The sequence below is a fragment of the Castor canadensis genome, chromosome X (genome assembly GCF_047511655.1).
Source record: "Castor canadensis chromosome X, mCasCan1.hap1v2, whole genome shotgun sequence".
In the NCBI taxonomy this organism is placed as follows: Eukaryota; Metazoa; Chordata; class Mammalia; order Rodentia; family Castoridae; genus Castor; species Castor canadensis.
In genome coordinates, this window is record NC_133405.1 from 93,363,602 (window position 1) to 93,390,278 (window position 26,677).

At 48.0% G+C, this 26,677-nt stretch overlaps 1 protein-coding gene across 1 annotated transcript; it reads right to left on the minus strand.

Moving 5' to 3' along the window:
* Positions 1-247: 247 nt before the first annotated feature.
* Positions 248-26,677, minus strand: Itih6 (inter-alpha-trypsin inhibitor heavy chain family member 6). The gene is made up of 14 exons (XM_074062271.1): positions 26,576-26,677; positions 25,264-25,418; positions 19,450-19,560; positions 18,370-18,617; positions 16,359-16,528; positions 11,962-12,078; positions 7,910-8,081; positions 5,376-7,173; positions 5,128-5,264; positions 3,322-3,414; positions 2,425-2,460; positions 2,131-2,244; positions 1,414-1,791; positions 248-513 (listed from the first exon to the last, which is right to left on the minus strand). Exons 1-14 carry the CDS (start codon positions 26,675-26,677, stop codon positions 248-250), a joined length of 3,897 nt encoding a protein of 1,298 aa, XP_073918372.1.

Below are 26,677 nucleotides of genomic sequence, written 5' to 3' on the forward strand. Positions count from 1 at the left end.
TGGCCTAGTGATTCAGTCAGTTTTTTGTTTTAAGAAAGTCACTTCCAGGGCTAGTGTGGATTATGTATTTGGAGAGTGTAGAGGCTGGAGACAGGAAATACTGTGAGGAGACTAGAGTCCCTAAACCTCTAAGTCCACATGTCTGCATGTATGCCTGCTTATGTATTCTGAGGTATGTGTCTTTCAATAGATGTGTGAGCGTGTGTCCCTATGTGTGCCTCCATGTCCCCAGGTTTTTGCCCATAGCTCACTCTATGCCCAAGCCTCTGGAATTCCCAATTTCATGTCTCCTAGCTGTAGAGTTCAGGACATAGGCAGAGTAGGGCTGGCCCAGCAACTGTTCTACATGAGAGCGCTTCACCAGCCAGCAAGAAGTCCAGCGGGGCAGCAACCTTGGTGAGTCCTTCATCAGTCTCTTGCCTAGAATCACAGGCACATCTGGGCTGTGGTGCCTCTGCAGGCAAGGCCCGGAAGGTCCTATCACCAGCCGGATGTCTGTGTGCTGGAATTGCCCTAAAGGAGAGAGATGCAGTGCCAGTCAGGGCAGTGTCCTGAGTCTCTGCTCAGAGCTCTCTGAGCCTAAAGCAGGAAATCCAGAAGGAAAAGTGGGAGTGGGAAGGGGTAGCAAAGGCCTGGAGGAGGGAAGAGGCTGGGCGTTGTCAGAAACGTAGAAGAGGTAGATGTGACAAGAGTATAGGGTGGAAAGAGAGAGCCAAGGCAGATGAAATAGCAGAGGAAGGAAGAAAGCCAAGCTTGGAGGAGAAGACAGGGCAGATTAGAGGGAAGAAGAGATGCAAGAAACCCAGGCATAGTACACCATCACTGCCCAAACTCTTTGGCATGGACCTCTACCTCAGGTTCTACCAGTGTCTCCTGACCTACAATCTGGCTTCTTGCAGCCCCACTCACAGGGAGATAAAGATCCAGAGGGAGGTTTATAATACACAGATCTGACTGTCTTTCCTTTGCTTACTTTCATGGCTCCTTATTACCTTCGGGATAACCCCAAATTCCTCATCCTGACTTTCAGCTCTGATCACTCCAGCTCCAGTTCCTCCATTCCCCATTCCTTTCCCCCACACTCTTGCTCAGCCTTCCAGATGCAATACGGGTTGCCCTCTCTCCTCTAGAAGGTCTTTCTTCAACTCTGAGGCTAGGCAAGATCCTCCACCCTGGGTTCCTCTAGCTCCCTAGACTGCTTTCTGTCCTGCACTGATCTCTCCCTCCGATCACTATCCATGTCTGGCTTCTTCTTTTTTCCAGATCAGGAGTTCCTAAAGGCAGACCCTGACTCTGATTCCTCTTTGTAATTGGGGGTACCAGGTGCTGAGGAACCCACTTGCTTTTCACTCTGGCAAAGGTCTCTGTTGGGACTAGTATTCTCTGGCTCCTCTCAGCCTCAGCAGCACTTACCCATCAGGCCACGGGTCAAGGAGCTGAGGCCTGAGCCATTGACCACATAGAATCCCAGGTGGGGTCGTTGTAGGGTGCTGGGGTTTCTGTAGCGGTGCCGGAGAATGAGGAATTCAAGGAAAGGCCCAAGGCGGAGGGTGAGGCGGGATGCAGAAGCAACATGGAGCTCCAGCTGGGGCTTCTTCACCAGGGCAGGTTGGTCCCAGGATAGGCGCAAGGTACCCTCGCCTCGCACAGATATGGAACTGCGGCTGACGGTGATAGTGTAGTCCCGGGGTTTGTCTGCAGTGACTGTGATGATCTGGAAGTATGTACGGGTCTGGTCCTTGTGGCCTAGTCTTGGTGGTGCCCCAAGTAGCTGCCCACTCACATGCAGCCCTGGAAGAAGGAGTGTGGGCTGGAAGTACAGGCTTTCACCTGGGCATTCACATAGTCACCCACGGCACAGGTAGGGGTGAGGTCTTAGGGCCCAGGGTCAAGATGTAGTAGTGCAGATTTGTGGCTAAAGGGCTAGCTCCTGAGAGAAAATGCTTCCACAATGGTCCTCCCTGAGCAGACTGTAAGGAGGGCACATGCTCACACTAGTGTATTTGTGTGTGTTTTCATGTGTGTTCTTGTGTGTTACTGTATGTTTGTGTGGTGTCAAGTGTCTGTGGTGTTAATATGAGTATATCCATCTTTGGTGTTATGTGGGAATGGAGTTCTTGGGGCTCTCACCTGTCTTGTGGTCCTCTATGAGCTGCAGCAGGTCCCCTGGGCGCCCATCCAGTGTGAAGCAGATCTTCTCTTCTGAGTGTGGGAGGTGGATCACAAAGTGGGGGTCCCCATCCACTGCAAGGCAGGAGATGCAATTCTGAATCTATAGTCCTTGAAGGAATGAGAGGAAGAGGGGAAGAGAGAGGAGGGGAGGGGGAAAGGCCATGTCTATTTCTCCCAGAGATAGCCCACCCCCATCCCAGTAAACAGGGGTCCTGTACTCAGGCAGGAGGGACATGGAGGTGGCTGACTTACCAGAGGATGAGAAGGTGAAGATGCTTGGCGATGTGTCTGCAAAGGAGAAAGGGCTCACATTGGTGAGGGACTAACCTATTCACCCTGGCACTCTCTGTCTTCTGAGTCACCTCCTACTAGGTAAGGGTCAAATTCCTGAGCTCTGTATTCAAGGCTTTTCTGGAATTTAGCCCCTGCCCAGCTCTTCAATTCTTTCTTTATGCTTCAGCCCAACTCAACTGACTTTTTGTTGCTGTTGTTGTTTGAGACAGAGTCTTACTAGTAGTCCAGGCTGACCTAACACGCACGATCCTCCTGCAACAGCTTCTAGAATTGTAGGATTACAAGCATGTACCACCACACCAAACTCTTGTGAGTGCTTTGCCTTCTCTTGCTAGTGACCCTTTATTTCTGTTTTGTTTCTGCCACCTGGAATGTTTTCCTTAGTAGATAACTACTAAGAATCAATTTCCAGCTCTCCTTCAAGGCCAGCTCAATTAGTGGATTACTGGGTTATCAAGAGAGTGGCTTTGTTATAAAAGTGAGCTCTTTCTGGACAGTTTGCCCTATCTTGCCATTGTCACTGCACCATTTTAGAACTCTGCAGAGTGTTCCTACTACCCTGGAGGCTCTCAGCAGATATAGCCCCTTAACTTTGGACCTTCCAGATTCCAGAACTGTGAGATGAATAAACCTTTATTCTCTAAAAACTATCCACTGTGATATTCAGTTATAGCAAGAGAAAATAGATCAAGACCATGGGACTTGTTTTAAGGTACTAAATTTGTGGTAATTTGTTACATATCAATAGAAAACTAATATATCGAACCTTCTCTGGGCTCCCACAGTGTCAGTGAGAATTCTAATTGAATGGAGATGAAGGGTAAAGAATTTTTGTCAGGGGAGCTCCTTGCTCACCTTTTGCTAGCTCCAGAGAGCTTCCCTGAGATTTCATGCGGCCTCCAGCTCCTCCCAAGTTCTCCTCGGAATCACCATCTCCACGTGGATTTCCTGCCAAACACAAAGAAATAAGAGGAATCCTTCATATTCCCAAGGCAATGATGCCGTGTTCCCACCAAAGGGCCTCTGACTAGGAGAGCCCTCCCTGACTTCCAAACTGACCTGCCCATATCCAAGATTGGGACCTTATGCTCAGCCCAGCCTCTCAATCTCTCAAGCTCAGCTTTGTTCAAAGTTCTTTCTTATGGCATTCATTCTTTCATTCATTCAGGCACTGCTTAGGTACCAAGATATGGTAGTGGAAAAGACAGACATGGTTTCTCACCTGGTGAAGGTCATAGGAGGCAGACATGCATGAAGTCCTAATTACCAGTGATGTAATTGCTATACAAAACATAGTGCACTGACTGAAGTAATATTGGAAGGTGAGTAAGGAGATCTGATCTGAGATCTAAGGCACAGGTTAGAGTTTTAAGGGCAATGGAAGGGATGAAGGTGATAGGAAGGGACAGGGCAAGATAGACTGGGCAACTGATTATGGGGCAGAGGGAGTAGATTGAAAGAAGTCCAGGAGTGAAGGTGGGAGAGGGAGTCCATGGGAAAAGCAGAAAGGAGAGCAGTGGGATTGGAGTTCAGAGAATGAATGGGACAGTGGAAGAAGGTGAGGCCAGAGTGGTATGGGGGTAGGGAGCGCATCATGCAGGGCCTTGAAGACCATGAAGAGAACTTTGGATTTTATTCCAGGTATGATGGGAGGTCTTTGAGGGAGAGTAAGTAGGGAAGGGACATGAAGTGATTTGTGTTTTTAAAAGATCCCTTTGGCTGCAGGGAGAAAATAGCCTGCAGCAGGACAGGAGAGCAAATGAAGAAAACAATGAGAAGGCTGGGACAGTTTTCTGGATGAGATGCAATGGTGGTCTAACAATGGAATTGTGAGAAATGGATGAATTCAGGAAATATATTAAAGATTACATTTCCAAAAATCAGGACTGAATGGAATATTGGAAGGAGGTGAGGGAGAGGGATGTGTCAAGGATTCATTGATGCCCAATTTGCCTCCCTGTGACTTATTGACACCCTTACTCAGTAAATGTCACTCATTTCTTAAGAAGGCAGAATAGTGAAGTAGTAAAGTACATTTATTTTTAGACCAGATTGTATGGATTCAAATCTCTGACTAGCTGTGTGACATTGACCAAATTACTTCATTTCTCTGTGCTTCAGTTTCCCCATGTACAATATTCGATTATCAATAGTTTTTAGTGGGGATTAAATAATAGACTATGAGTGAGTACAATACATAGAGAAGTGCCCACACATAGGAAGAACTCAAAAATGTTATTACTTCATAGTCTTTGGGAAATTTAAAGGTAATTACCTTCATCTTCCAAAATTTTCATACCTCTCTTATTAAGCATGGCTGTTCACAGAGCACAGAAAAACCAATCAAACCTGCCTTGCCCAGTGATGCTTCAATTTATACTCTTGCATCCCTCCCCTGCTTGGGAATCATCAGCCTCTTGTCCAACAAAGCAAATGTCAAAGCTACAACTTCGTCAGTTTGTTTCTGTTCAGCCTTCTCAGTCTTATCTCCCAAGACCTCTAGTTCTGTGCCTATATATAAGGCCCAGAGATGTTAAGTAACTATTCCAAAGTTCCAAAGCAACCAAGCAAGCATCTGAACTCTCATGGTTACATGCTTTTTAGACTCCCAGGGCCTCACACCTCCCTACCGTGGTTTGACCTCTTGCCCATTGTACTCACCATCTTTGTTGGGAGTGAAGAAAGTATAGAAAGCTGGTGGGTTCAAGGACTCCATGAACCTGGACTCTACCATTGACTCAGACAGAAGCTCTAGCTCCTCTGGGAGAAGGAGCAGGCTGATGGCCTCGGGGAGGGTGCTGGAAGGTAGCAAGATTGACAGGTTTGGGGAGTTGCCTTCTGGTACAGGGCTGGAGCTGTTGAGTAGGCTTATTGTTGGGACTCCTGACACTGATGGTCCCAGTACTTGCCTGGTGCTCTGGGGTCCTAGCAGCAGGTCTTGATGATGCCAGAGCCTTCCAGTAGGCAGCAGAGATGGCAGAGTGGGAGTAAAGGGAGAGGGGAGGGGTTCTCCAAGGACAGAGGTGGTCACGCTACTGCTGGGAACTGTGGGACTTGAGACTGTGTTTGGGACTGTGCTATGGCTCTGAGGAGGTGGAGGCCTGGGTCTGGCAGGTCTAGGAAGTAGTGGGGTTTGGGGTGTATGGGGGCTTGGGGTTCCAGGCTTGGAAAGCCTGGATAAGCTTGTGGAAATTTGGTGAGGTGGGACACTAGATTTAAGAGGTGGAAGGATTTTAGAGGACTTGGGCAAGAGGATCTTAGGTCTATGCTGTGGTGGATTTTTGGGCATCTTGAGAGAGGGAACCTTAGGTCTGGTGTGTGGTGTGTGTTTGGGGATCTGAAATGTAGAGATGGGCCTGTTCTGTGGCAAGGTGTTAGAGGCTGGTACCCCAGGTTGGGGATGTAATGGGACATCTGGTTCTTGAGATGGAGCACCAGGTTTGGAATTCTGGGGAGCAAAATGTTTCATAGTGCCAGCTTTGGGCTCAGCTAGGATGCCTGGATTCAGATGCAAGACTTGTGTATTAGAATTCATGGGTGATATAATAACAGGATTCTCGTGTGATGGAGAACTGGGTTTCACTGGCAATAGAGCATTAGAATTTGAAGGCACAAGGGCAACAGGTTTCATCTTGAGGGTTGGCTGTGTCAAAGTACCAGAATCTTCTTGTGCTGGACTTTTGGGCTTTGGGGGCGATGAGGTTGATGTGGTACTAAAACTCTGACCCAGTTGTTCCAGCTTCTTGGAACTGAGCATCTTCTTTGCAGAGACAGTAGTAGGTGAGGTTGGTTTCACAGGCCTTGATTTTGGGGAGATATTGGACACCAAAGCTGGCTTAGCTGTGCCTACTCCTAGGCCATGATTGCTGCTGGATGAGGCTGTAAATGTACCTAGCCCATCTGTGATGGATGGCTGTTTCATGGATTCCTCACTGGACTTCTTGAGGTGTACCATGACCAGTGAGGTCAGAGGTGTGACAAAGTTGTATTCAAGGGATAGGTTGAGAACTCTGGCAGCCAGCAGATGGCGAGTGTTGGTGTCACGGGCTTGGAAGCGTTCCTCCAGCAACTGTCCAATGGTAACATAGGCCCAGAGGCGGCGGATGAAGTGGGCCACATTGAGGGCAGGTTCCCCAGGGCAGCCAAAGGCCTTTTGGCTGTTGTTTGTAGCTTCTTCACTGTGGTGAGCCAAGAGAAGCTGACCCTTGGGCCCATCGGCTGCCAGGTGGATGCCCAGCTCCTGTTTACCTGGCTGCACCTGACCAGCCACCACTAGCTCTGAGCCACCAAAGTAGTTGGGGAAAAGTGTCCAAGGGGAGGCTCCCACCAAGCCACCCCGGTAGTCCAGGCGCACATTTGCCAGCAGAGGCATGGAAATCTCCTCATAGAGGCCCTCTAACTGCAGAGCCGAATCAGAGTCTTCGTATATGCGGTGGGCTGCTCCCCGGTTCTCCAGGGACAGGCGACGCAACAGTGGGAAGTCAGCATCATCCCCAAAGGCCAAGCTGAAAAGGGCTACCCTGTAGCCCAGCGCTTGCCGGACATTGGAGAGGATCACACTTGGGGTTGTCACACCAGCTGTGGGTTCCCCATCTGTCAGGAACATGATAAGAGGGATCCGCCCCACACCAGGGCCATTCCCAGTCTCTTGGTGGCTGTGGTTCAGCACTGAAGCAGCTGCCAACAGAGCTGCATTGATGTCGGTCCCTGATTGGGGAGAAGACAGTGAGACCACCTTCTCTGCTCCGTCTCCCAACCCTCCCCACTACCATTTGCACGTACACTGGATATTTCACCAACCTCCCAGGCTCATTCACATCTCAGACAGTTTCTCAGACAGTTTCTGTTTTTATCCTTCTCAACCCCCCACCCCAGCCTCCCAGAGATTTGACAGTGGAGCCCACATGTCCTTGGCTTTTATCACTCCCTGTCTCAGACTGTCTTTCTTTGCTAGTTTCGTTGGGGGAGCCTCTCATTCCCTAGTCAGATTGACAGCTACCCAAGGATGGCACCACCACCTTCATTCGACAGGGCCGAGGTGATAGGATCTGGTGGGTGGGAGAAACTTCAATAATTGTCCGAGAGAGGAATGATCAAAAGCCAGAATCAGGGCAACAGCTTGCAAAAATGCACGGAAATAAATATCTAGCTTATTGATTTGTAAAGTCTTAGCAAATTCATGCATTGGCATTGAGGAAAAGGAAGGTCAGGCCCAAAGAGAAATCCACCCTAAGATATGTGGAGAATCAGCTGCGCTCTTCCCACCAGCAGCAAGGGTAGATGGGATGGGAAGCCAAGGATGAAGGGACATTTTTGTATAAAAGGCAATAGTGACATTTCAGGCACCATGAAAAGTGAGGAGGAAGGGGATCTGAAAAAAAGGTTTGGGGAATTCCCATATCACCACAGCCTGCCCTTCGGGATAAGTAGGTCTAACACTTACAACCATCAGCTTCCAGGCGGTTCAGGTAGTCCTTGGCACTGTGGATGTTCTGGATAGTGGCCTGGACGGAGCCTCCAGTTTTCCAAACACTAACTGTGTCAGAAAAGGAGATGATGTTGAAGGAGTCGTCGGCTCGCAGGTCACCAAGGATCACATTCATGGCGTTCTTAGTCTGTGGGGTACAGATGAAGTGAAGGAGATGGGACAAGACTTGAGAACTGTGAGCTACATAGTGAGACTTTGTCTCAAAAAAAGGAAAGAAGGGAGAGAAAAGGAAAAGGGAAAGGAAAGTTCTTCTGGACAGCAGTGGTCTAAAAGTTTCAAGCTCTGTGGTTTGCAGAGCTCTGAATCCGTGTGTTCTCTGCTTCCTGACCCTAAGACCGAAGATTCAATGATTTCAGGACCCTGAAGTTTGGGAGCCTTATGATTCCAGATCTTTAGAGCGGCCTTTCAGTGATTTGGCATGCTTCAGTTCCTCGCTACTCTACTTTTTGCCCTCACCTTCTGTCTCTGCCAAGCTAGTCTTTTACCAGCCCGGGATAACCCAGGTGCTATTCCACCTCCATAACTTTGCTCCTGTTGTGCCATTTTGACAGTATGTCCCCCATTTCCCCTTTATTTATTCATATTTCATTGTCCCTTAGCTGCTCATTCTCTGGAAAGCTCTCCCTTCAATTCAGTTGCTTACTCTCACCCTTCTCACTCAGATATCCCTGTCCCAGACTATTCACTGACTCTGTTAGGTAGAATATTGTCACTCTCCTAGCCACATGCCAAGCCCTCTGAGAACAGGAGTTAGAATGCTGCTTCTTCCTGTCTCTCTTTTCCATGACAACACTTAGCATAGAAGGACGCACCTAGGAGGTGAAGGGAATAGGATCTGTAGACTCTAGTGTAGGTAGCATCAACAGAACCCTTGCTGTGTTCCAGACACCGTGCTAAATACTTCAGATGTATCAACTCATTTAATCCTTACAAAAACACAACATAGTCACTAATGCTACCCCCACTTAAGAGGCAGTGACACAGAGGCTCACAGAGGGGAAGTCACTTGCTCTGAGTCACACAGCCAGTAGTTGGTGGATCAGAAACTCAAATCCATATTTGAGAGGTGTCAAATCCAGTGATCACAATCACAACATTATACCTTCAACCCTTTAGGCAGGTATGAATTTCAGAGACCGTAGGAAAGGTGTTTGAGAGCCACCTTCCTCTACACCTTCAATTGGGGAGAGACGCCTTGATGCTTCAGAGGGGATCCGTGTCTTTCTTGACATAGAGAGGACTCAGGATGTGCCACACATCCCGGGAAAAAGAAGCTGAGCACCATACTCTCATTCCCATTGAGAGGGCTGAGGCTTTAGGGAATGGCCTTTCCTGAGAACAGCACAGAATTCTGCACGAGAGCCCATGAGGACACAGCAGCAAGAACCTCTCGACATCTGAGGACAGGTTATATTATTAGAAGCATCTTGTTTAATCTTTCCTCTCCAATTATTTTGAGATTCCTCACCTAGCTTTCTCTTACTGATTTCTAGTTTATTCCACTTGGTCTGAGAGCATACTTTGTATGATTTATACTGTTTTGAATTTGCTAAGGTGTTGTGATGGTTAATCTTGATTGGCCACTAGATGGGACTGAGAGACTCATAGGAGGTCAGTAAAGTACCCCTCTGGTTGTGTCTGAGAGGACATTTCTCTAGATGATTAGATCATGAAGGCTCTGACTTAAGAATGGCTTAAGCCATTGATGACAGACTCAAAATATGAATAGACTAGTGGAAGGTGGGGCCTGGTTGAAGGCAGTAGGTCACTGGGGGCATTCCTTTGAAGGGCATGTCTTGTCCCCTGCCCTTTCTTTGTCTCCTCCTTTCTTCCTGGCTGCCATGAGGTGAATGGCCTTCCTCTGCCATGCTCTTTCCCCATGATGTTTCTGCCTTGCCACAGGCCTAAACACAGTTGGAGCCAGCAGACAGATCATAACCTCTAAAACTGTAAGCCAGAATAAATCCTTCTTTCCTTAAGTTGTTTCCCTCAGGTATTTGTCGGAATGATGAAAAACTGACTGACCCAGGTATGTTTTATACCCAAAATGCAGTCTGTTGTTAAATGTTCTGTCTGAGCTTGAGAAGAATGTGGATTTTCCTGGTGATAGAGGAAGCATTCTAGAAATGTCATTAGATCCTGTTGCTCTAGCAAATATCTCTTAGTGATTTTCTGCCTGTTGGATCCGTCGATTGCTGATAGAGGAGTCCTGTAGTCTCCAGCTGTAATTGTGGGTTCATCCATTTTCCTTTCAGATCCATCAGTTTTTACCTCATGCATGAAGGACTGCTATGTAGTCTTGGGAAACCGAACCCTCTGTCAAAATAGTATGCACTGCTTCCCTAATAATTTCATTGCTCTGAAGACTATTCTGTCTGAAAGTAAAATAACTACCCAAGGTTTCTTTTGGTTTCTGTTTGCATGGTATCACTTTCTTTACTCCAATAATTTTGTTCTATCTTTGCCCTTATATTTAATGTGGGCTTCTCATGAAAGACAGTCTCTTTTTGAATTGGTAGATCCAAACCATTTGTTTAAAGTGAGTATTTGTCTATTTGTCATATTTATAACTGCTTTCTACTTGTTGTCCTTGTTTATTTTTATTATTTGCCTTCCACTCACTTTCTGCATCCTCTAGTTTTGATTGAGCATTTTATGATCTCATGTTCTCTCCTCCCTTAGCATGACACTTAGAGAAAAATGCTGGTGGTTAACTTAGAGTTTGCAATGCAAGTTCACAACTACTCCAGGTCCACATTCGAATAACACTACACGGCACCCTTCGTAGTGATAGTATCTTGTGACACAACTCCCAAATTTTCCCTCTCATCCCCGATAACAGTTATCAGGGATAACAGTACTTATCCGCAAGTTACGTTCACTGACTACATCATTGCTGTTATTATTTTGAGCAAATTATTATCTCTTACGTCAGTTAATAAGAAAAATAAAATTTTATTTTACCTCCATTTAGTCCTTCTCTAACACTTCTCCATCGTGTAGGCTCGTATGTGAAATACAACAGTTTTCACCTGCTGAAGAACTTCTTTTAACACTTCTTGCACAAAAGTCTGCTGGTGAAAATTGCCTCAATTTTTATCTTACAGTTCTTTCATCTGTAGCCTCCACATCTGATTCAGGAGCTAAGCTGCTGTGCTATTAATGTCTGGGGTGGCGGGAAGCATTCTACAGTTCTGTAGTGAGGGCTCAGTCCTTCAGTGAGCTAGGGCCCCTGGGATAAGAACTTCACAGGTGCTTCTGACAATAGGAAGACTGGAAAGGGCTTGAACTGGGTGGGTCCCCTTCCCTCACATGGAAGACTAAGGAGCCCCTCTGGGACACTTCCTTCCCACATATGGCTGGCTGGTAACACAGCTCAGTCTCAGGTCTCAAGGCTCTGTTGTAAAAAGCTTTAAAGTTCAAAGGCTCTGGTGTCCCGCCCGGGACACCCGAAATTTGTCACTCTGGAGCCCCAGAGAGTTTTGGTTTGAAATGCAGCTTCCAGAACTTCATGGATTAAGACACTATGGCCAAAGTCATGTCAGAGACATGGCTCCAATATCCTGACTCAAGGGCGGTGGATTGAAGTGCTGAAAGATTAAAATGTGTAGACCCTGAATTCTATGGTTTCTAACGTTATCATGCCAGCATGCTAAAACTCTATGATATACTTCTAGGTCTTTAAGTTTAAGAATTCACAAAACCATGGTCTGAGGAAGAATCACAGTCTTCATGACCTGAGGTTTCATTGGGTCATTGGTCACGGCAGCGTGACCTACTGTGCACAGGAATTTTGTGATTGAGGGTCTGGGCTGTTTCAGACAATGTTTCAATGTTTCTCAGATTCTGTGGCTCCAAGATTACAGGGGTCTGCTCTGTAAGGAACCAGGGCCCTAGGGATGACAGGGGAAAGGATCTCTGGTGTCCAGGCCCCAATGTGCCAGCACTCTCTGTTTCCTGGTCCTTCTGATGCCAGGACTGAGGTAGGTCCCCAGGGCCCTTGTTACCTGCTTCATCTTGGTACCAAACATGGAGCCGCTCACATCAATAACAAACACCACATTCTTCTCCACAGGCTGGAGGCCTCTGGGGGCAAAGTAATGAACAAAATAGCCACCATAAATCTGGACAAAAAAGAAGGGAAACCGTGAAGTGTGAGACCCGCTCTAAACCAGGCCCCTCTGAGTCTCCTGCACAACACCTTCTCTTTCCTTCCAAGGACCTCTGGCTGTTGCTAGTTAAATGGGCCTGTGTGCAGTTGTGTGCTCCATGTCTGCCTCTCCCACCACAACCGTGCCTCGCTGGCTGTTCAGACCTTCATCCCAGGCCTTGCCCAGAGCTGTGGAGTGAAAAGGACTGGCTTGTGGCCCAGGGCGCCAAGGATCAGGATCTCTGTATAATATGTGAGTTCCTGTCCGTGAGAGAGCTAGACTTGCACAGTCTTGAGGGTCCCCAGGGACATTTGCCTGGACTCCAGGAACTGTAAGTATTGTTTTAACCTCCCTCAATAGAGTGAGCCTGGGGCCCAGCTCCTTGCTGCCAAGGGCTGGGAGTTTGCAGGGCCTCCCTCTCCCCCTAAAGCCTCCTTTCTGCTGTTGCTGGGCAGAGCAAGGAGGGGAGGAGGCAGCAGAGGCCAATGGAGCAGTCTGTTCAGAGGGGATTGGTTGCACCAGGTACAGATGCCTGGGGCTGTCCTGGATGTGATTGGCTGCTGGCCCCCTGCCCCCACTCCACCTCTCCCTCTGCAGAGCCTGGGGGCTGGGCCAGCTGAGGGAAGGGGAGGGGGCTGGGAGGCCCCTCAGGACCTGTGTCAGTTCAGCCCAAGAGATGCTAGGCTAGCTGAGGCTCTGGGGTCCTCTGAAGCCTGAAGCCTGAAGCCCGAAGCCTCCAGCAATGGCTCTGTCCTGGAAAACCAGGTCATCTTCTTCTCTGCCCCAAGGCACCCTGTGCCCAGAAGGCTAGACACTGCTTTTTCCTTCCCCAGGGGAAACGGGAGATGGGAGAACATGGTGCTCTCTTGCCCCTACTCCCTGCCTTCAAATTAATTCACATGTGCGTGTGAGGCTTCTGTGTCCACATAATCCTGGCAGTCTGGCACAGTTCCCCAGAGCCCCTACCACCCAGTCTGCCATCGTCCAGTCCATGATCAGAATCCCCTGTGTGCCTGCTAGACCAGGTTAGGTGAACCACTGGGGAAATGCTGCCCACCTACCCTCATCCCTACTGGCAGGTCCCACTTCCTAACCCATACTGCGGGGACAGGTCCCTGCTCAGTTGCTTCGCACAGTCCTCTGTGCCATCACCTCCTCCCACGCTCTCAGCTAGGAAAAATGTGAAGAGCAGTATGCCATGCATGCTGGCGCTATCCACCCCAGCCATGGGCGTTCACCTCCCCATAGCCTCTTCCCTCCGCTGAGGACCACACAGCCCCGCCATGGACAGTGGGTGTCCCCAGCCCTGGGCATTTCTTCCCTCATCTCTCCCAACAGCTGCCAGAGCACGCAGCTGCCACAGCACTGGGTCTTCCTTCTCCACTGGCACAACGCTGTGTTCCCAATCGCCCTGCACTTCCAGTGGGCCACTTTGCGATCCGCGGCATCCCAGGCTAAGGAGATAGTCACCTGCCATGGTGTCCACCTCCAGTTTATACCTGCAGAAGTCTTTCAGTCTCTTTCTCTCTGTCCCCGTTGTGGCCCTGTGCATGTCAGTGCTACTAACATTGTCAGGTCATGGTGTGCCAGGAAGACGACTGTGAATGTGTCACTCAATGGTCTCGCTCCCAGGGATCTGCAGTGCTGAGTGGGTTGCTTGCAGTTGGTGGCACTTGGCACCTTGAGGCCTGAGTCATGGTCTGCTGAATGCTGGACTATCTCTGTGCTGCCAACATCTGGGTCCTTCACTTTGCCTCCTCCACTCTCCCTGCCTGCATGACCTCACGCACTCCCTTGCACTACACCTGACACCACGAGAGACCCCAGCTCTCTCTGCCCCTTCCAGGCTGCCCACTGGTCTTACTCCCCCACAGCAGAGCTATGCACTGTTGACCTGTTCACCTAGAGGGCTGACAAGCCAGCCATGCATCTCACCCAAATGAGACATTGATTGTCTTCCCCCCGCCACACAGCCCTGTATGTTTATCTCTTCTGGGGCACAACAGTCCCCAGATTCAGTCCTCAAGAAGCCTGAGTGTCACCTTAGTCCTCCTGTGCCCATGCTGTCAGTCACTCACTCTGGCTGCTTTATCTCTTGCCTAGCACTTGCTTGCTGTCCACCTCTTCAAGCAAGCAACCCAAGCTCTGACACAGGCTAATGTTTCTCAGCTTCACTGTCTTCTTGCAGGCCTTCCATCCCTGCTGCCCTGCACCAATGCTGAGCCTCCATCTACAGGACCGCAGGGTGTCATTCTGTCTCAGGGTTCCCTAGTCACCCACGGGACAAATCACAGCCACTGCAGGACTCCACAGCCTTCTGTCTCCCCCTTACCATTTTTTTTAAATCTCAGATCTGTGTTCCATGCCTTTAAGGGACTGCTTACTCTCTGCATGGGCCTGGCCAATCCAGGCCTCCTTCCCTCTGATCCTGTAGCTCCCTCCCCACCAACCAGAGTGCCTTTCCCTTCCCTCAGAGCCCCTCACATGGCCCATGTCTTTGCATTCTTTATTCCCAAGTCGGACTTGACCTCCTCTCGGGAGCCTTCCCTGACTACATTTCCCCCTCATTCTAGCTTCCACCACACCTTGTGCTGTCCTCAGAAGCGCACGTCTCACCTTCAGTCAGTATCCTCTCTGCCTGTGCCACCCAGAGACGAGAGGAGGACCTCTGTGTGATATCCTCCAGTGTCCCCAACAACAGCCAGCCCTGCCCTTGACACAGATCTGGGGCCCAATGAGTCCTGACTGAGTGAAGGAACAAATGAAGGTACTGCATTTGACAGCAGGACCTTGGTGTCCCACAGGAAGTGGGACAGGAGTGCAGGTTCCTGGTGGGATGGCAGGAGGAGTCAGAGCTCACCGTGAATGGGACTGTTAGATGTGTTTTTAATACCCAATCCCCTGTATTCTGTCTGTGTTTCTCCTCCAGGCAATTGTGGGAAAGGTAAAGAAGGAAGCCACAGACTATGCATCCCTGACCTGTCCTCCCCTCCCCTCCATGGCAGAGCACCAGGTGATGCCACTTGCTGTCAGAGTACCCTCACCTGCTAGTTGGAGAGAGAGGGTGAAATCCTCTCATCCCACCCACCCCCAATTCAGAGGAAGCACTGTCACACCTCTGTGCCTTAGCAGTGCTGTTCCCTCTCCCTGCGTGCCCTTCCCTTCACCCTATGCACAGACTCAGAGGCATGTCCTACTCCTTTGCCCCTTACTGCATGAAATGCCAACTGCTTTAGGAAGCCCTTCTGCACTACACCCACATACCCTGTCACAGATTCATACATACTGCCTGGGAGTTGTTAAGAACCTGGAGACACCGAGAGGGGATGGAGCGTGGGAACTGAGTCCAATTCCCTCCTGAGTTCCTGGAGTCAAGGAGCACAGGAAGGAGCCAGAGTCTCTCTTCTGGGTGGAGAGGGGTCAGCACATGAGTGACTGAACCGTGCCAGAGGACAGGAGTACCCAGAGAGGTATTTTCAGGCAGGGCAGGGAGAGGAATTGTGGGTGGGGTCTGGCCACGAAAGAGGACATGTTTGAGCAGGGATTAAGGTAGAGACATGCTGACCAGTGCAGAAGGAGGAAGAAGACTTGTGGGAGAAAGCTGCTTGTCTGAGCAAATACCCCCCCTGGGAGAGGGGTGGACTCAGGTGCTTGTGGAGAAAGGTGTGTGGTGTGTGGGAGGCTATGGGGGGTGGCTTGTGTGCTGGGGATAAGGAGAGGGGCAGGAAGACAGGTGGGAGCAGACTTTCCAGGCTGCCACCATCCTCGTCCTCAAGCCAAGGGTTGATCTGGGCTGCACTGCATCTAGGACCATGGAAACTCAGCACTGTCTTCTGAGTGTGCGAGTTCCCTGTCTAGGCAGGGGCTCAGCTGAAACAGAGGGCGATTGGAAAAGGAGACACAGAAAGAAAGCCCAAGGCTACAGGAGAGTATCAGAGCTACAGACAGCATGTGAGGCTGACTGCACACCTGTGCTCCCTTTTGCAAAAGGATGCTTCAGAGTGGGCTGTGACCTAGCACCACTCGCTGGGTTCATTATACCTGGATTCAGTTCCTACATCCCATGTCTCCGAATGTTGGGGATGTACATGTGAGTGTGAAGCCACCTGTCTTTGCGGGGCCATCTGTCCTTGTTCAGTCACTCTCACTAATCACAAGGAAGACTTGATAGACAACTTGTCCAGACCAGAGCCTTGCCCAGGCCTGGGTGACTGTGGAGCCCATGCTCTTTCCACTTCCCTGGGCCCCCACACCTGCACATCTCCGATGATGTCCTCCATGACCACATCGTACTGGACCCTGAAGTCGGCCATGATGCCTGAGCTGGAGGAGGAGGACTGGTCTTGCAGTGTTGGGGAGAAGGTGATTCGGGCACAGGTCTCTCCCCTCTCGATCCTGGTGGATGGGGGCGGGTCAGCCTCACCTGTATGGGTGGGGAGGATTGAGGTTGTGTGGCATGGAAGGCTCAGTCAAGGATGGGGACAACCAAAGGGACCATGTCAGGCTCCACTTCAAACCCTGCAGCCAGCACCTGCTCCTCACCCTCTGTCACACCCAGCTTTGCCCTTGGCTCCCAGCCTTGGGAGTCTGTCCCTCACTCACAACCTCATCATGCCCCACGTCCCACCCAACCCTCTCTGGAGGGCTGTCATGTCCTCAGGTCCACCGGGAGCCTTTGTCTCCTCTCACAGAGGCAATGTACTGTGTGTTAGGACAGGGACAGACACACAGATGGGGCTTGGGTCTCTCCCATCTCCCTTGCCACTGTGGGAAGTGGCAGTCCTGCAAGACTCTCCTCTGTGATAGAATTTCATGTCTTTTCTCTCCCCTGCCTCTGACTCCAGCATCACGTGTGTGAATAAGCCTTTTAGCATCTCATGAAATCACTGATGGCTTTCTGGTCCCGGATGTTTGCTGAGCTGGCCACAAGATCAACTCCTCTGGAATTTCAGTCCATGACAAGTGTCCTTTTAGAAATGTCTCTGTGCCTCCTTTTTACCAGAGAATGGGGAATGGGAATTCTGCTCCTCTACCCCTCCTTCCTGCTCCAGCTGTCAGGAAGCTTAGGGGCAAACTGAGCCCCCATACTCTGAGGGGCCTGTTCACATGCATTCCCTGGGCTTCCTTCCTTTCAGAGCTCTTTGTTTTGTTTTATCCCCACAGGATTGCTTCTATCCTCTGTTTTAACCTTTAAGGAGCAGGGGGAGGGAGCTGCCATTTTTAGCTTAGGGCCTAAGAGTGCAGGCTACAAGCCTCAGATGGCCTTTGAGCCCAGGTCCTTGCTGCTGCCCTGTGTCCCTGGAGGAGTTAGTCCCTGTCTCTCTAAGCCTCAGCGTCCTCATCCATAGCACGGTGGTGAGAACAGCTCCTAGCTCACAGGCAGTGTGTGTAGGGATTAAATAAGAGCACATGTGATGCGTTCGGAACCATGCCTGCTTCTTCCTCGCTGCTAAATAGCGCTGACTCTTACAATCATCACGCACTGTTCGCACTCTGCAGCAGTTTGGAGGGAGGTGTGTTATAAAATTCTCACCATGGTGTCGGGCCACAGATGGCCTCTCTTGTGTTTTACAGATGGGAAAAGAGAAGCAGGGTGGGTATACTTTCTCTAATGGTTCCACCCTAGGGAAGCGACAAGCTGGGATGTGAACCAGTCTGTGTGTCTGTCCCTGTACCGCGGGCATCATGCGGCCTCTGTGATCAGCAGGGTCACATCAGCCAGGTCTTCCAATGCCAAGGAGCCCTGTGAGGGTGGCCACGCGAGCTGGACTTTCCCTGTGCCTGTACTTCAACTCTCAGAGGAGGTGTGCAGGGTGGCTCCCTGGGTCTCCTGCCTGGCTGTGAAGCCAGAAGAAGGCCGGGCAGCCTGGATGCTGCTTAGCTCTACAGACAGCCTGCACCTCCTCCTGCCCATCCTCTTCGTATTCTGAGCAGGGAATTAGGATTTGGCTAGCCTGGCCAAATTTGTTAGTACAAGATCTCATGTCCCATCCAACAATCCCTTCCCATACATTGACTCTTTTTTTATGAGGGAAGTCATGATGTTGGTTGGTTTGAATTGTGTCAAGTTCAAGCAGCCTCCAAAGACTGGAAGATGTTGGACCCCAAATGTCTTTAGCTCCAAGCCCTCCTTTCTCTGAATTAGGAGGGAACGTGGCAGAGAGTATGGGGCAGATGTAGTACTAAAGGAATGCCCTGCAGAAATGGCAAAGTTCCCATTCTGGGATGGTCAGTATGGTGGTTGACCCAGTGCTGCCCACATACTTGTGCGGTCGTTAGTGTGCAGGCGGCTGGTCCTCAGTGGCGGTACATGCACATAGGCAATCCCTGTCCTTTCTGACACCGTGACCTCTACACTCAGTCTCCTCACCAATTGACCAGGCCTCAGGCTCACCACCAACTGGTACTGGCCCTGGTGTCGCCGTAGTAGCTCCTCATAGGCAAGGGCAAAAATCACCTCTGTACCAGCTGCCAGGCTGGTAGAAATTCGGAATTTCTCTGATTCTCGATCCCTGAGAAAGAACGAGAGAAGGGTGGGAAAAAGTAGGAGAGCTCTTAGGTGACCTGCTTCTATTCTCCTCATCTTGGTCCCAGGAGACCTGACCAAGCTTGTGGTTCAACCAAGTCCCTGGTTTACAGTCAGTTATTCAGTCATTCAGGCATCTATTCATAACCTATCTTACTGCCTCATTCCCCCTTCTAAATAGTCTTCCTGAGAATTATATTAAAAGTAGCTCACCCTAAAGGAAACTCTGTGAAAATCTGAACTAGAACAGAACAATTAGGGGCTGATGCTTCCATTTACAAAAGGAGTTTTCAATTTTCGCACAATGCCTCTTGCCCTTGAAATAGACCCTCACACCTGCCCCTCCCCCATGCATTAGACCAAGCTTGTTTATGTGGCAGCAACTCAGTTTGCAGTAGCCAAATCTGAAGTTTTCCAGCAGGACAAAAGTCTCTTGGAAGCTGAGAGGAAACATTGAAAGAAAAAACATGAAAGAAGACAATCCACTGCTGAATGGAGCTCAGTTAGGAAACAGAATTCCATTTAGAAAAATTTCACTTGTACATAACCTTCCTGGAAGGCGCCAATTCTTAAACACCTAGCATCCTGCTAGCAGGAGAAACATGGAAATGGGGAAGTAAACCCCCACTTATTGAACACCTACTCTGTTTACAGGCTTTGATATTCACTGACTCATATGGTCTTCACGTCATCTTCTGAAGAACAGATCATTGTCCCCACTTTACAAAAGTACAGGCTAAGGCTGGGAGAGAACTTGTGTCTCCCCTGATCTCACAGATAGGATGTCTTCATTGCATTGCAGACTGATGGAGCCTCACCTGATGCCTACGTGAGCAGCTGTCTCTCCTCGCCCATGAGCTTCCTCATAGATTTTCTTTGCCTGGTGCTTCTCTTTGATTTCTGCAACATAGACTTTATTGTTGATAGTCCTGATGGAGAAGGAAAGAGAAGGGACCGCAAAGACAGAGAAAGAAAAAAAAAGATAGTCAGAGACGTAGAATAAAGAGACATACAAAGAAGCAGGAGTAGAGGGGAGTGGAGAAAGAAAAAGAACAAAATTGTGCCATAAAGCCCAAGTTTGAGCAGGAACAGGATGAACTTGTCATCATGATATCCGTTTGTCAGATGGGGAAATAGAGACCACACAACATATGGTAGATCTGCTGTTAGAGTTTTGTGTTTCTCCAAATGTTGAATAAATTTTGCCATTTGGCACACAAAACCTTTTAAGGTGAGACATTTCTGAATATTTTTATTGTGATTGTTATAGATTTACTATAATATTTATTTAAAAATACAATACATTGATCTGGGCATGGTTGTGTATGACTATAATCCTAGCACTCAGGATCTGAGGCAGGAGGATCATGAGTTCAAGGATAGCCTGTGCTACATAGTGACATCCTGTCTTAAAAAATATGTAGTGTTGCTTAAGATAAGACTAATTTAATATTGTGTAATTTTTTTGTAGGACTGGGGTTTGAACTCAGGGCTTCGGGCTTGCAAAGCAAGAACTCTATTGCTTGAGCCCTACCTCCAGTAAAACAAATTTAATCTTAAAAAGTGTGTCTCTTTGGCCCAGCATTATCACACATGCCTGTAATCCTAGATACTCAGGAACAGGAGATCAGGAAGATCACAGTTCTAGGCCAGCCTTGGCAAAAAGTTAGTGAGAGCTTATCTCAATGAACTAGTTGAACATGGTGGTACATGTCTGTAATTCCAGCTATGTGGGAGGCATAGGTAGGATCACAGTCTGAGGCAGGCCCTGGAAAAAATGCAAGACGCTATATGAAAAATAATCAAGGCAAAAAGTACTGGAGGTATGGCTCAAGTGTTTGAGTGCCTGTCTAGCAAATGCAAGGGCCTGAGCTCAAACCCCAGTGCTGCAAATAAAAAGTGTGCATCTACTCAAAGAAAACATATAAAGCAAATAGTATGGTGAGTGGTATAGGTGGTAAAAGTTGCAAAGGTGCTGTGCAAATTACTGCAAAGGCCGGGCGCCAGTGGTTTACGTCTGTAATCCTAGCTACTCGGGAGGCAGAGATCAGGAGGATTGTGGTTCAAAACCAGCCCAGGCAAATAGTTCTCAAGATCCTATCTCAAAAAACCCTTCACAGAAAAGGGCTGGTGGAGTGGCTCAAGGTGCAGGTCCTGAGTTCAAGCCCCAGGACCACCCACAAAAAGAATTGTTGCAAAAGCTTCTGGGCCTGATTTGGGAGGCAGCCCTTTTCTCAGGGGGTTCAGAGATAGATGAGTTACAAACAGACTGACTTCCATTTTCCCGTTTCTCTAAGAAAGGTAATAAACTATAAGAGTTTACAGAAGGGAGAGAATGCTTTTGCCCAAACCTGTAGGAAAGGGTTATGGAGGAGGTGGCCTTGGAGTTGGGCCTGAGAGACAGGGAGGATGTGGGTAAAATAATCCTCCCAGACCTGCCTTCTCAGGCTCCTTTGTGGGCTCCTTCTCTTCCTGACCTCTAAATGTTTGGAACACTCTGAAGCTCTGTTCTTGACTTTCCTTTCCTTTCTCTCTCTTCCCTTCCCTCCTCTCCCCTTCTCTGTTCTTTCTGCATTCACTCTTTAGGTGATGTCATCAAGTCCTATGGCCCTAAATACTATTTATGTATACAGCTGACTCCCAAATCTGTATCTCCAGGGTAGATCTGTCCCCAGACCTCCAGAGCCATATATCCAATTGCTTCCTTGACAACTCCACTAGAATACGCAACAGGCACTTCAGGCTTAACATATCCAGAACTGAGCTCCTAGCGTCTCCCCCTCCCAAATCTGTTCCTCCCTGCTCTTCCTTATCTCAGGAAATAGTTGCTGGACTAAAATCTTAAAGTCATACTTCACTCCCTTCTTCCTTTCCCACCCTACAGGGATTTTTGGCTCTATCTTTAGAATATATTCATAATCTCACCACTTCTCACCACTCCCCACACAATTGCCCTGGCCCAAACTACCAACATTTCCTTCCTTGGTAAATGCAATAATTTTACTAACGGCCTCCCTCTTTAAACCCTTTCTCCTAATAGTCTGTTCTTCTCGAAGTAGTCAGAGAGATCCTGTTAATCCTAAACCAGGCCACATATTTCCTCTGCTCAAAAGTCTCTGTGGCTTCCATCTCAACTCAGAATAAAAGCCAAATTCCTCACCAGGCTCCTTGTGGTCCTACACAGTTTGGCTTGCCATCACTTCTTTAAATCTGTCTCCTCCTACTCTTCCTGTCACTCTTTCTGCTCCAGCCACACCAACCTCCTGGCTTCCTTCCTTCCTTCCTTCCTTCCTTCCTTCCTTCCTTCCTTCCTTTCCTTTCCTCTTTTTTTGCGGTTCTAGAGATGGAATCAGGGCCTTGTGCATGCTAGGCAAATGCTGTTCCACTGAGATGCACCCCAGCCCTGGTGTGTACGGACCATATTTTTTTTGTCCATGCATCAGGTAATGGACACTTAGATTGTTTCCAGTTCTTGGCTATTGTGAATAGTGTTCCTTGCTGCTTCTTGAGTTTGTTCAGCACATTTGTCTTGGAACCTTTGCAGTTCATGTTCCCTTTGTCTGAAAATCTCTTCCTCCAGATAGTACAGATATTTGTAAGACTTCATACTTTCCCTTTCTTTGGGTCTTTGTTTAAATTTCATTTCCTCATAGAGACATCTTTGATCACTCTAAAATAGCACCCTCCACTCACTCTCTGTCTCCTTTGCTCTACTTTCCATTTTTTGGTATCACTTCTCATCGACAAACTGACATATATTTGTTTATTTTTCCATGTCTTGTCCTCTCTTGGAGACTGTGAATTCTTCGAGAGCAAACATTTTGTCTGTCTTATTTGCAGCTGTATCTTTGGTGCCTAGAATATAGTCTGGTACACAGTAAGCACTCATTCACTGTTTGCAGAATGGGCATCCCAGACATATAGCAAGAAAATCAGAGTGTGTTTCACAGCACAGCAGTTCAAAGAGACAGGAAAGAGAGGCATTAGAGAGAAGGTTGGAGAATCAAGGGCTTTGAACACAAGACTCAATGAGTTCCTATGGCAGCAAGGACTTTTTGCCATGGTGAGTGGAGACTCAGGGATAAGTCTCAAAATAGGGAAGCGGGTGTCAGAGATGGTCTTTGAGCAGTGAGAGTTTGGTGTCCTAGAAAACGTTAGTATAACTATAGGAGGCAATTACAACAGTTCCCATTTTGCAAATAGAGTAACTGAGGCACAGATAGGCAGCTGCTTCCAGGAACACCAAAGGAGGCTATGCAGCTGGCAGACGAGACCACTCAGGCAAGTTGTGTTTCAAGGCAGCTACAACAGTATTGCTGTAGCTTGGCTAGTGTGGGGGTGGGCCGAGCTGGCAGGGCCCCAAGGTCTCCTGGGGGCTGGGGGGGCTGGGGGGACAGGGTGGAGCTGCTCTGGCAGCAGCACACTGGAGCCTCTGTGTGTGCTGCCTCCAGCCAGCATACTTTCCACAGAGTCTGCCCAAGAACATTTCCTCCAGCTTGCTTTGCTTAATTTAAAAAAAAATTCTTTTGGTGTTTTTTTCTATTGAAGCAAAAATCCAAATTCTGCCTCTGAATGCTTAGCCCTTGTGTCATTTAACTGCCAGCCTCTCAGGTTAGCCCCCAAACTCCATATCCTGCTTGTTTTTAAATTTGGTTGGGGGGCTGTTTTTGTTTTTGTCTTTGGTTCTCTTGGTCCCCATATGCCATGATCTTAGTCTCTTCAAATCTTACCCTTACTTAACTACCTCAGCACCTGTCCCCTATACATCCTGACTTTGACTTCACACCAATCACCTCTTCCAACCTAGCCACTTTCCAGGGCAGGGCCAGGAGATTCCTGATGCTACATATTGGCTCCACAACTGCTGTTTGAGGCTGTAGATTGCTTATGGCACAAGAATCTTCTCCCCACTCACAGAGGTGAGGGTAGGCAAGCAAGGGTGGAAATTCCACCTGTACTGGGATCTGCTAGGTCCAAGAGTGGCTAAACCCAAAGTCAGAGGTGTTACATGCGCTAATGTGACCCCACTAAATTTTCCCTTCATCTGTTCCTCTTTTTTTGTTCATCGCCTCAACCAAGACCCTGTCGTTGACAATGTCTGAGAAACCAAGAAAAGGCATGCAAGGCTGGTGGAGTGACTCAAGTGGTAGAGTGTCTGCCTAGCAGATGTGAGGCCCTGAGTTCAAACCCCAGTACCACAAAAATAAATAAATAAATAAATAAATAAATAAAGATATACACCATCTATGTTTATTTACTCTCCATACAATCAGGGTGGCTCTCCCTCCAGTGATCTCTCAAATCCCACCTCCACTGCCATGTTCCAGTCTCTAGCACCCCTCACGTGGACTCTGCCCCTTTCTTTACTTGGCCTCCCAAGCTTCCTGCCTGGTCCCTCCAGCCCACTACTTCACTATTGTCACTCATTGTTTTCAACCTTGTCATGTCTCTTCATTATGGGCCACAGTTATTTCCAAAGTGGGGTACACATGCCCCTGGGGGATTGTGGAGACAAATCAAAAAGGAGCAGGAGCCAGTTGTGAGAGGTTCATGCCTGTGATCCTAGCTACTCAGGAGGCAGAGATCAGGAGGATTGCCCGGGCAAATAGTTTGCAAGACCATATCTTGACAAAACTCATCACAAAAAAGGGTTGGTGGAGTGGCTCAAGGTGTAGGCTCTAAGTTCAAACCCCAGTACTGCAACAACAACAAAAAAGGAGCAGGACAAAAATATTAGCACTCTACAAAGTTTTTCCTTGTCCTTTAATGAATTATATTTATTTGTTTCAAAATGTATCTAATATATTTGCTCTGCAGTATATTTAATATAATGTATAAATCAATAAATACACATATTTTGAAAGTAAGACCCAAACTTTGGAAGCCCTTGACAGCCCAGTCATTTCCTACCTTTCAAGATTCATTTCTGGCCACTCTTCTACCCCCTGCCTATCTACACTCCAGGGACACCAAAGTACATGTTCCTCAGGAGGGAACATTGGTGCCTTTATTCCTTTTGCCTTGATTCCCCAGCCCTGTCTTCATGTGCTTAGGTGGTAAGCTTCTCCTATTTCAAGCCTCCGTTTAGGTGTTATCTCTCCAAGGCTTTCTCCAACTGACCACTGTCTCCTGCTTGGCCTCACCATTCCTACTGTTCTGCATTCAGTCTTCTTTTCCTCCTAGCATACTTTATTTAAATCACCTGCTTCCTTTCTCATGTCCCCCGTTAGACTGTGGACTCTGGGAGAAGGGAGTGTGTGCAATTCATCTTCCTCTTTCCGTCATACACAGCACAGTGTAAGTCACACAGTCAGCATCAGGAAATGGTTGTTTAAAAAAAGCTAATATTGTCAAGCACTTATTATGTGCCCAGCACTGATTTTAGCATATATTTCCACATATATTAACTTATTTAACCCTTACAAGTGGGTTCTAATTTATCCCCGTTTTAGAGATGAGTATTCTGAGACTTAGAAGTGAAATCCAGAGTCCTATAATTGGCAGAGCAGGGATTCAAGCTCAAGAAGTCAGACTTCAAACTTCTTGATTACTAATGCTCTCCTGAAAGAACAAAAAGGATCCACAAATTTATGCACAAATGAATGAAGCAGCGAGTTTGGAAGCATACTTACATGGTAAAATTGGAGATAAAGGCGAGGTGAGGCAGATTCAAGTCAAAGATGGCTTCGTGGGCCTCAGCATGTGGATTGAACAGGACAGAGGTGACCAAGGTGTGGGCATAGCGAGACACCACAGTGGAGCGAATAGAATAGCTTGTCATCAACAGCTGAGAGAGAAGAGACAGGAGGTGGGTTAGCTAAACTCTATTCCTCCCTAGTTGGGCTGGTACTTTGCAAACTAAGATTCCTCGTCTGGCCTCAGTGTGGAGGTGAAGACACTGAGACCCAGAGAGGGAAAATGGTATCTGTCATCCATTTGGTGGACCCGCCTTATATTTCAGTAAGTCTCGGAACCAAAGACTTATAGAAGACCATGAATCAAAGGACCTCTGGGCAAGTGGTTCTTTAACTTTAATGTGCACACGAATCTCAGCGATCTTGCTATAATGCAGATTCTGATTCAGCATATCTGGAGAGAGGCCCAAGAGTCTACCTTTCCAACAAGCTCCCAGAAGATACTGATACTGCTGGTCTAAAGATTTAACTTTAGAAGAAATCTAACACGTAATGAAGGCCTTAGAATATAACAGATGCATTCTGTTATAGAATATAGCATATAACTATATAATAGAATATAATAGAGTGGTCGCATTCTTCCGGCCCTACTCTGTGCAAGGCACTGTGACAAATACTGAATTTTTTCCCCTCTTTCTAATCTCAGGTGTAAGGAATTGAACCTAGTAAGTGCAATCATCCACCCCAAGGAAGATAAGCATTTGGCATCCATGATCACATTTAATCCTCACATCAGCCCTATGAGCTAAATACTATTATTATCCACATTTTACAGATATGTTAGCTGAGGCCAGAGTCTGAGGTCAAGCAGGAAGTAAGATATCTATTTTATTCATTTTTCCTGAAATCATGTTCCCTCCATCTACCCACACATTATGCACATCTAGTTTATTCACGGTGTGGGGCAGTAGGAAATGGAGGCAACTTGGGATCAGATGGACTTCGGTTCGAGTTCTGGTTCTTCCACTTCCTGTGTCGTAACCTCTTAGTCTTTGCTTCCTCCTCTCTCTCGTGGGAATAATAATAGAGCTTGGCTCACAGGGGTGCTGTGAGCACTAACTGAAATAATAACTCTAAGACCCCTGACCCAGCACCTGACATGTTCTCAGCAAATAGTAGTTTTTTCCTCTGGCCCTAGCTTCTCAGCTATAGTACTGAAGAAACAGACTGAATAACCTTCCCTATTGTCCCCAAGGAGCTAGTTTTCTCATTTATCCCATAGCTTTGTCCCCCTTATCCCAGAACTGACCTTTGTGCTTGATGAGGAGGGGTCAGGGGGTCCCTGGTATGTCAGTTCAAGGAAAATGGTCAGCAAAAAGCTGACACAGGTGAGGCACTTCCACTCAGACAT

Coding starts and splice junctions, on each gene's coding strand:
- Itih6 (XM_074062271.1), bottom strand. CDS start 26,677: ATGTCTGAGTGGAAGTGCCTCACCTGTGTCAGCTTTTTGCTGACCATT. Junction 18,618..19,449: donor GCTGCTCACGTAGGCATCAG/GTGAGGCTCCAT, acceptor GTTCTTTCTCAG/GGATCGAGAATCAGAGAAAT. Junction 5,265..5,375: donor CTAGGACCCCAGAGCACCAG/GCAAGTACTGGG, acceptor GCTACCTTCCAG/CACCCTCCCCGAGGCCATCA.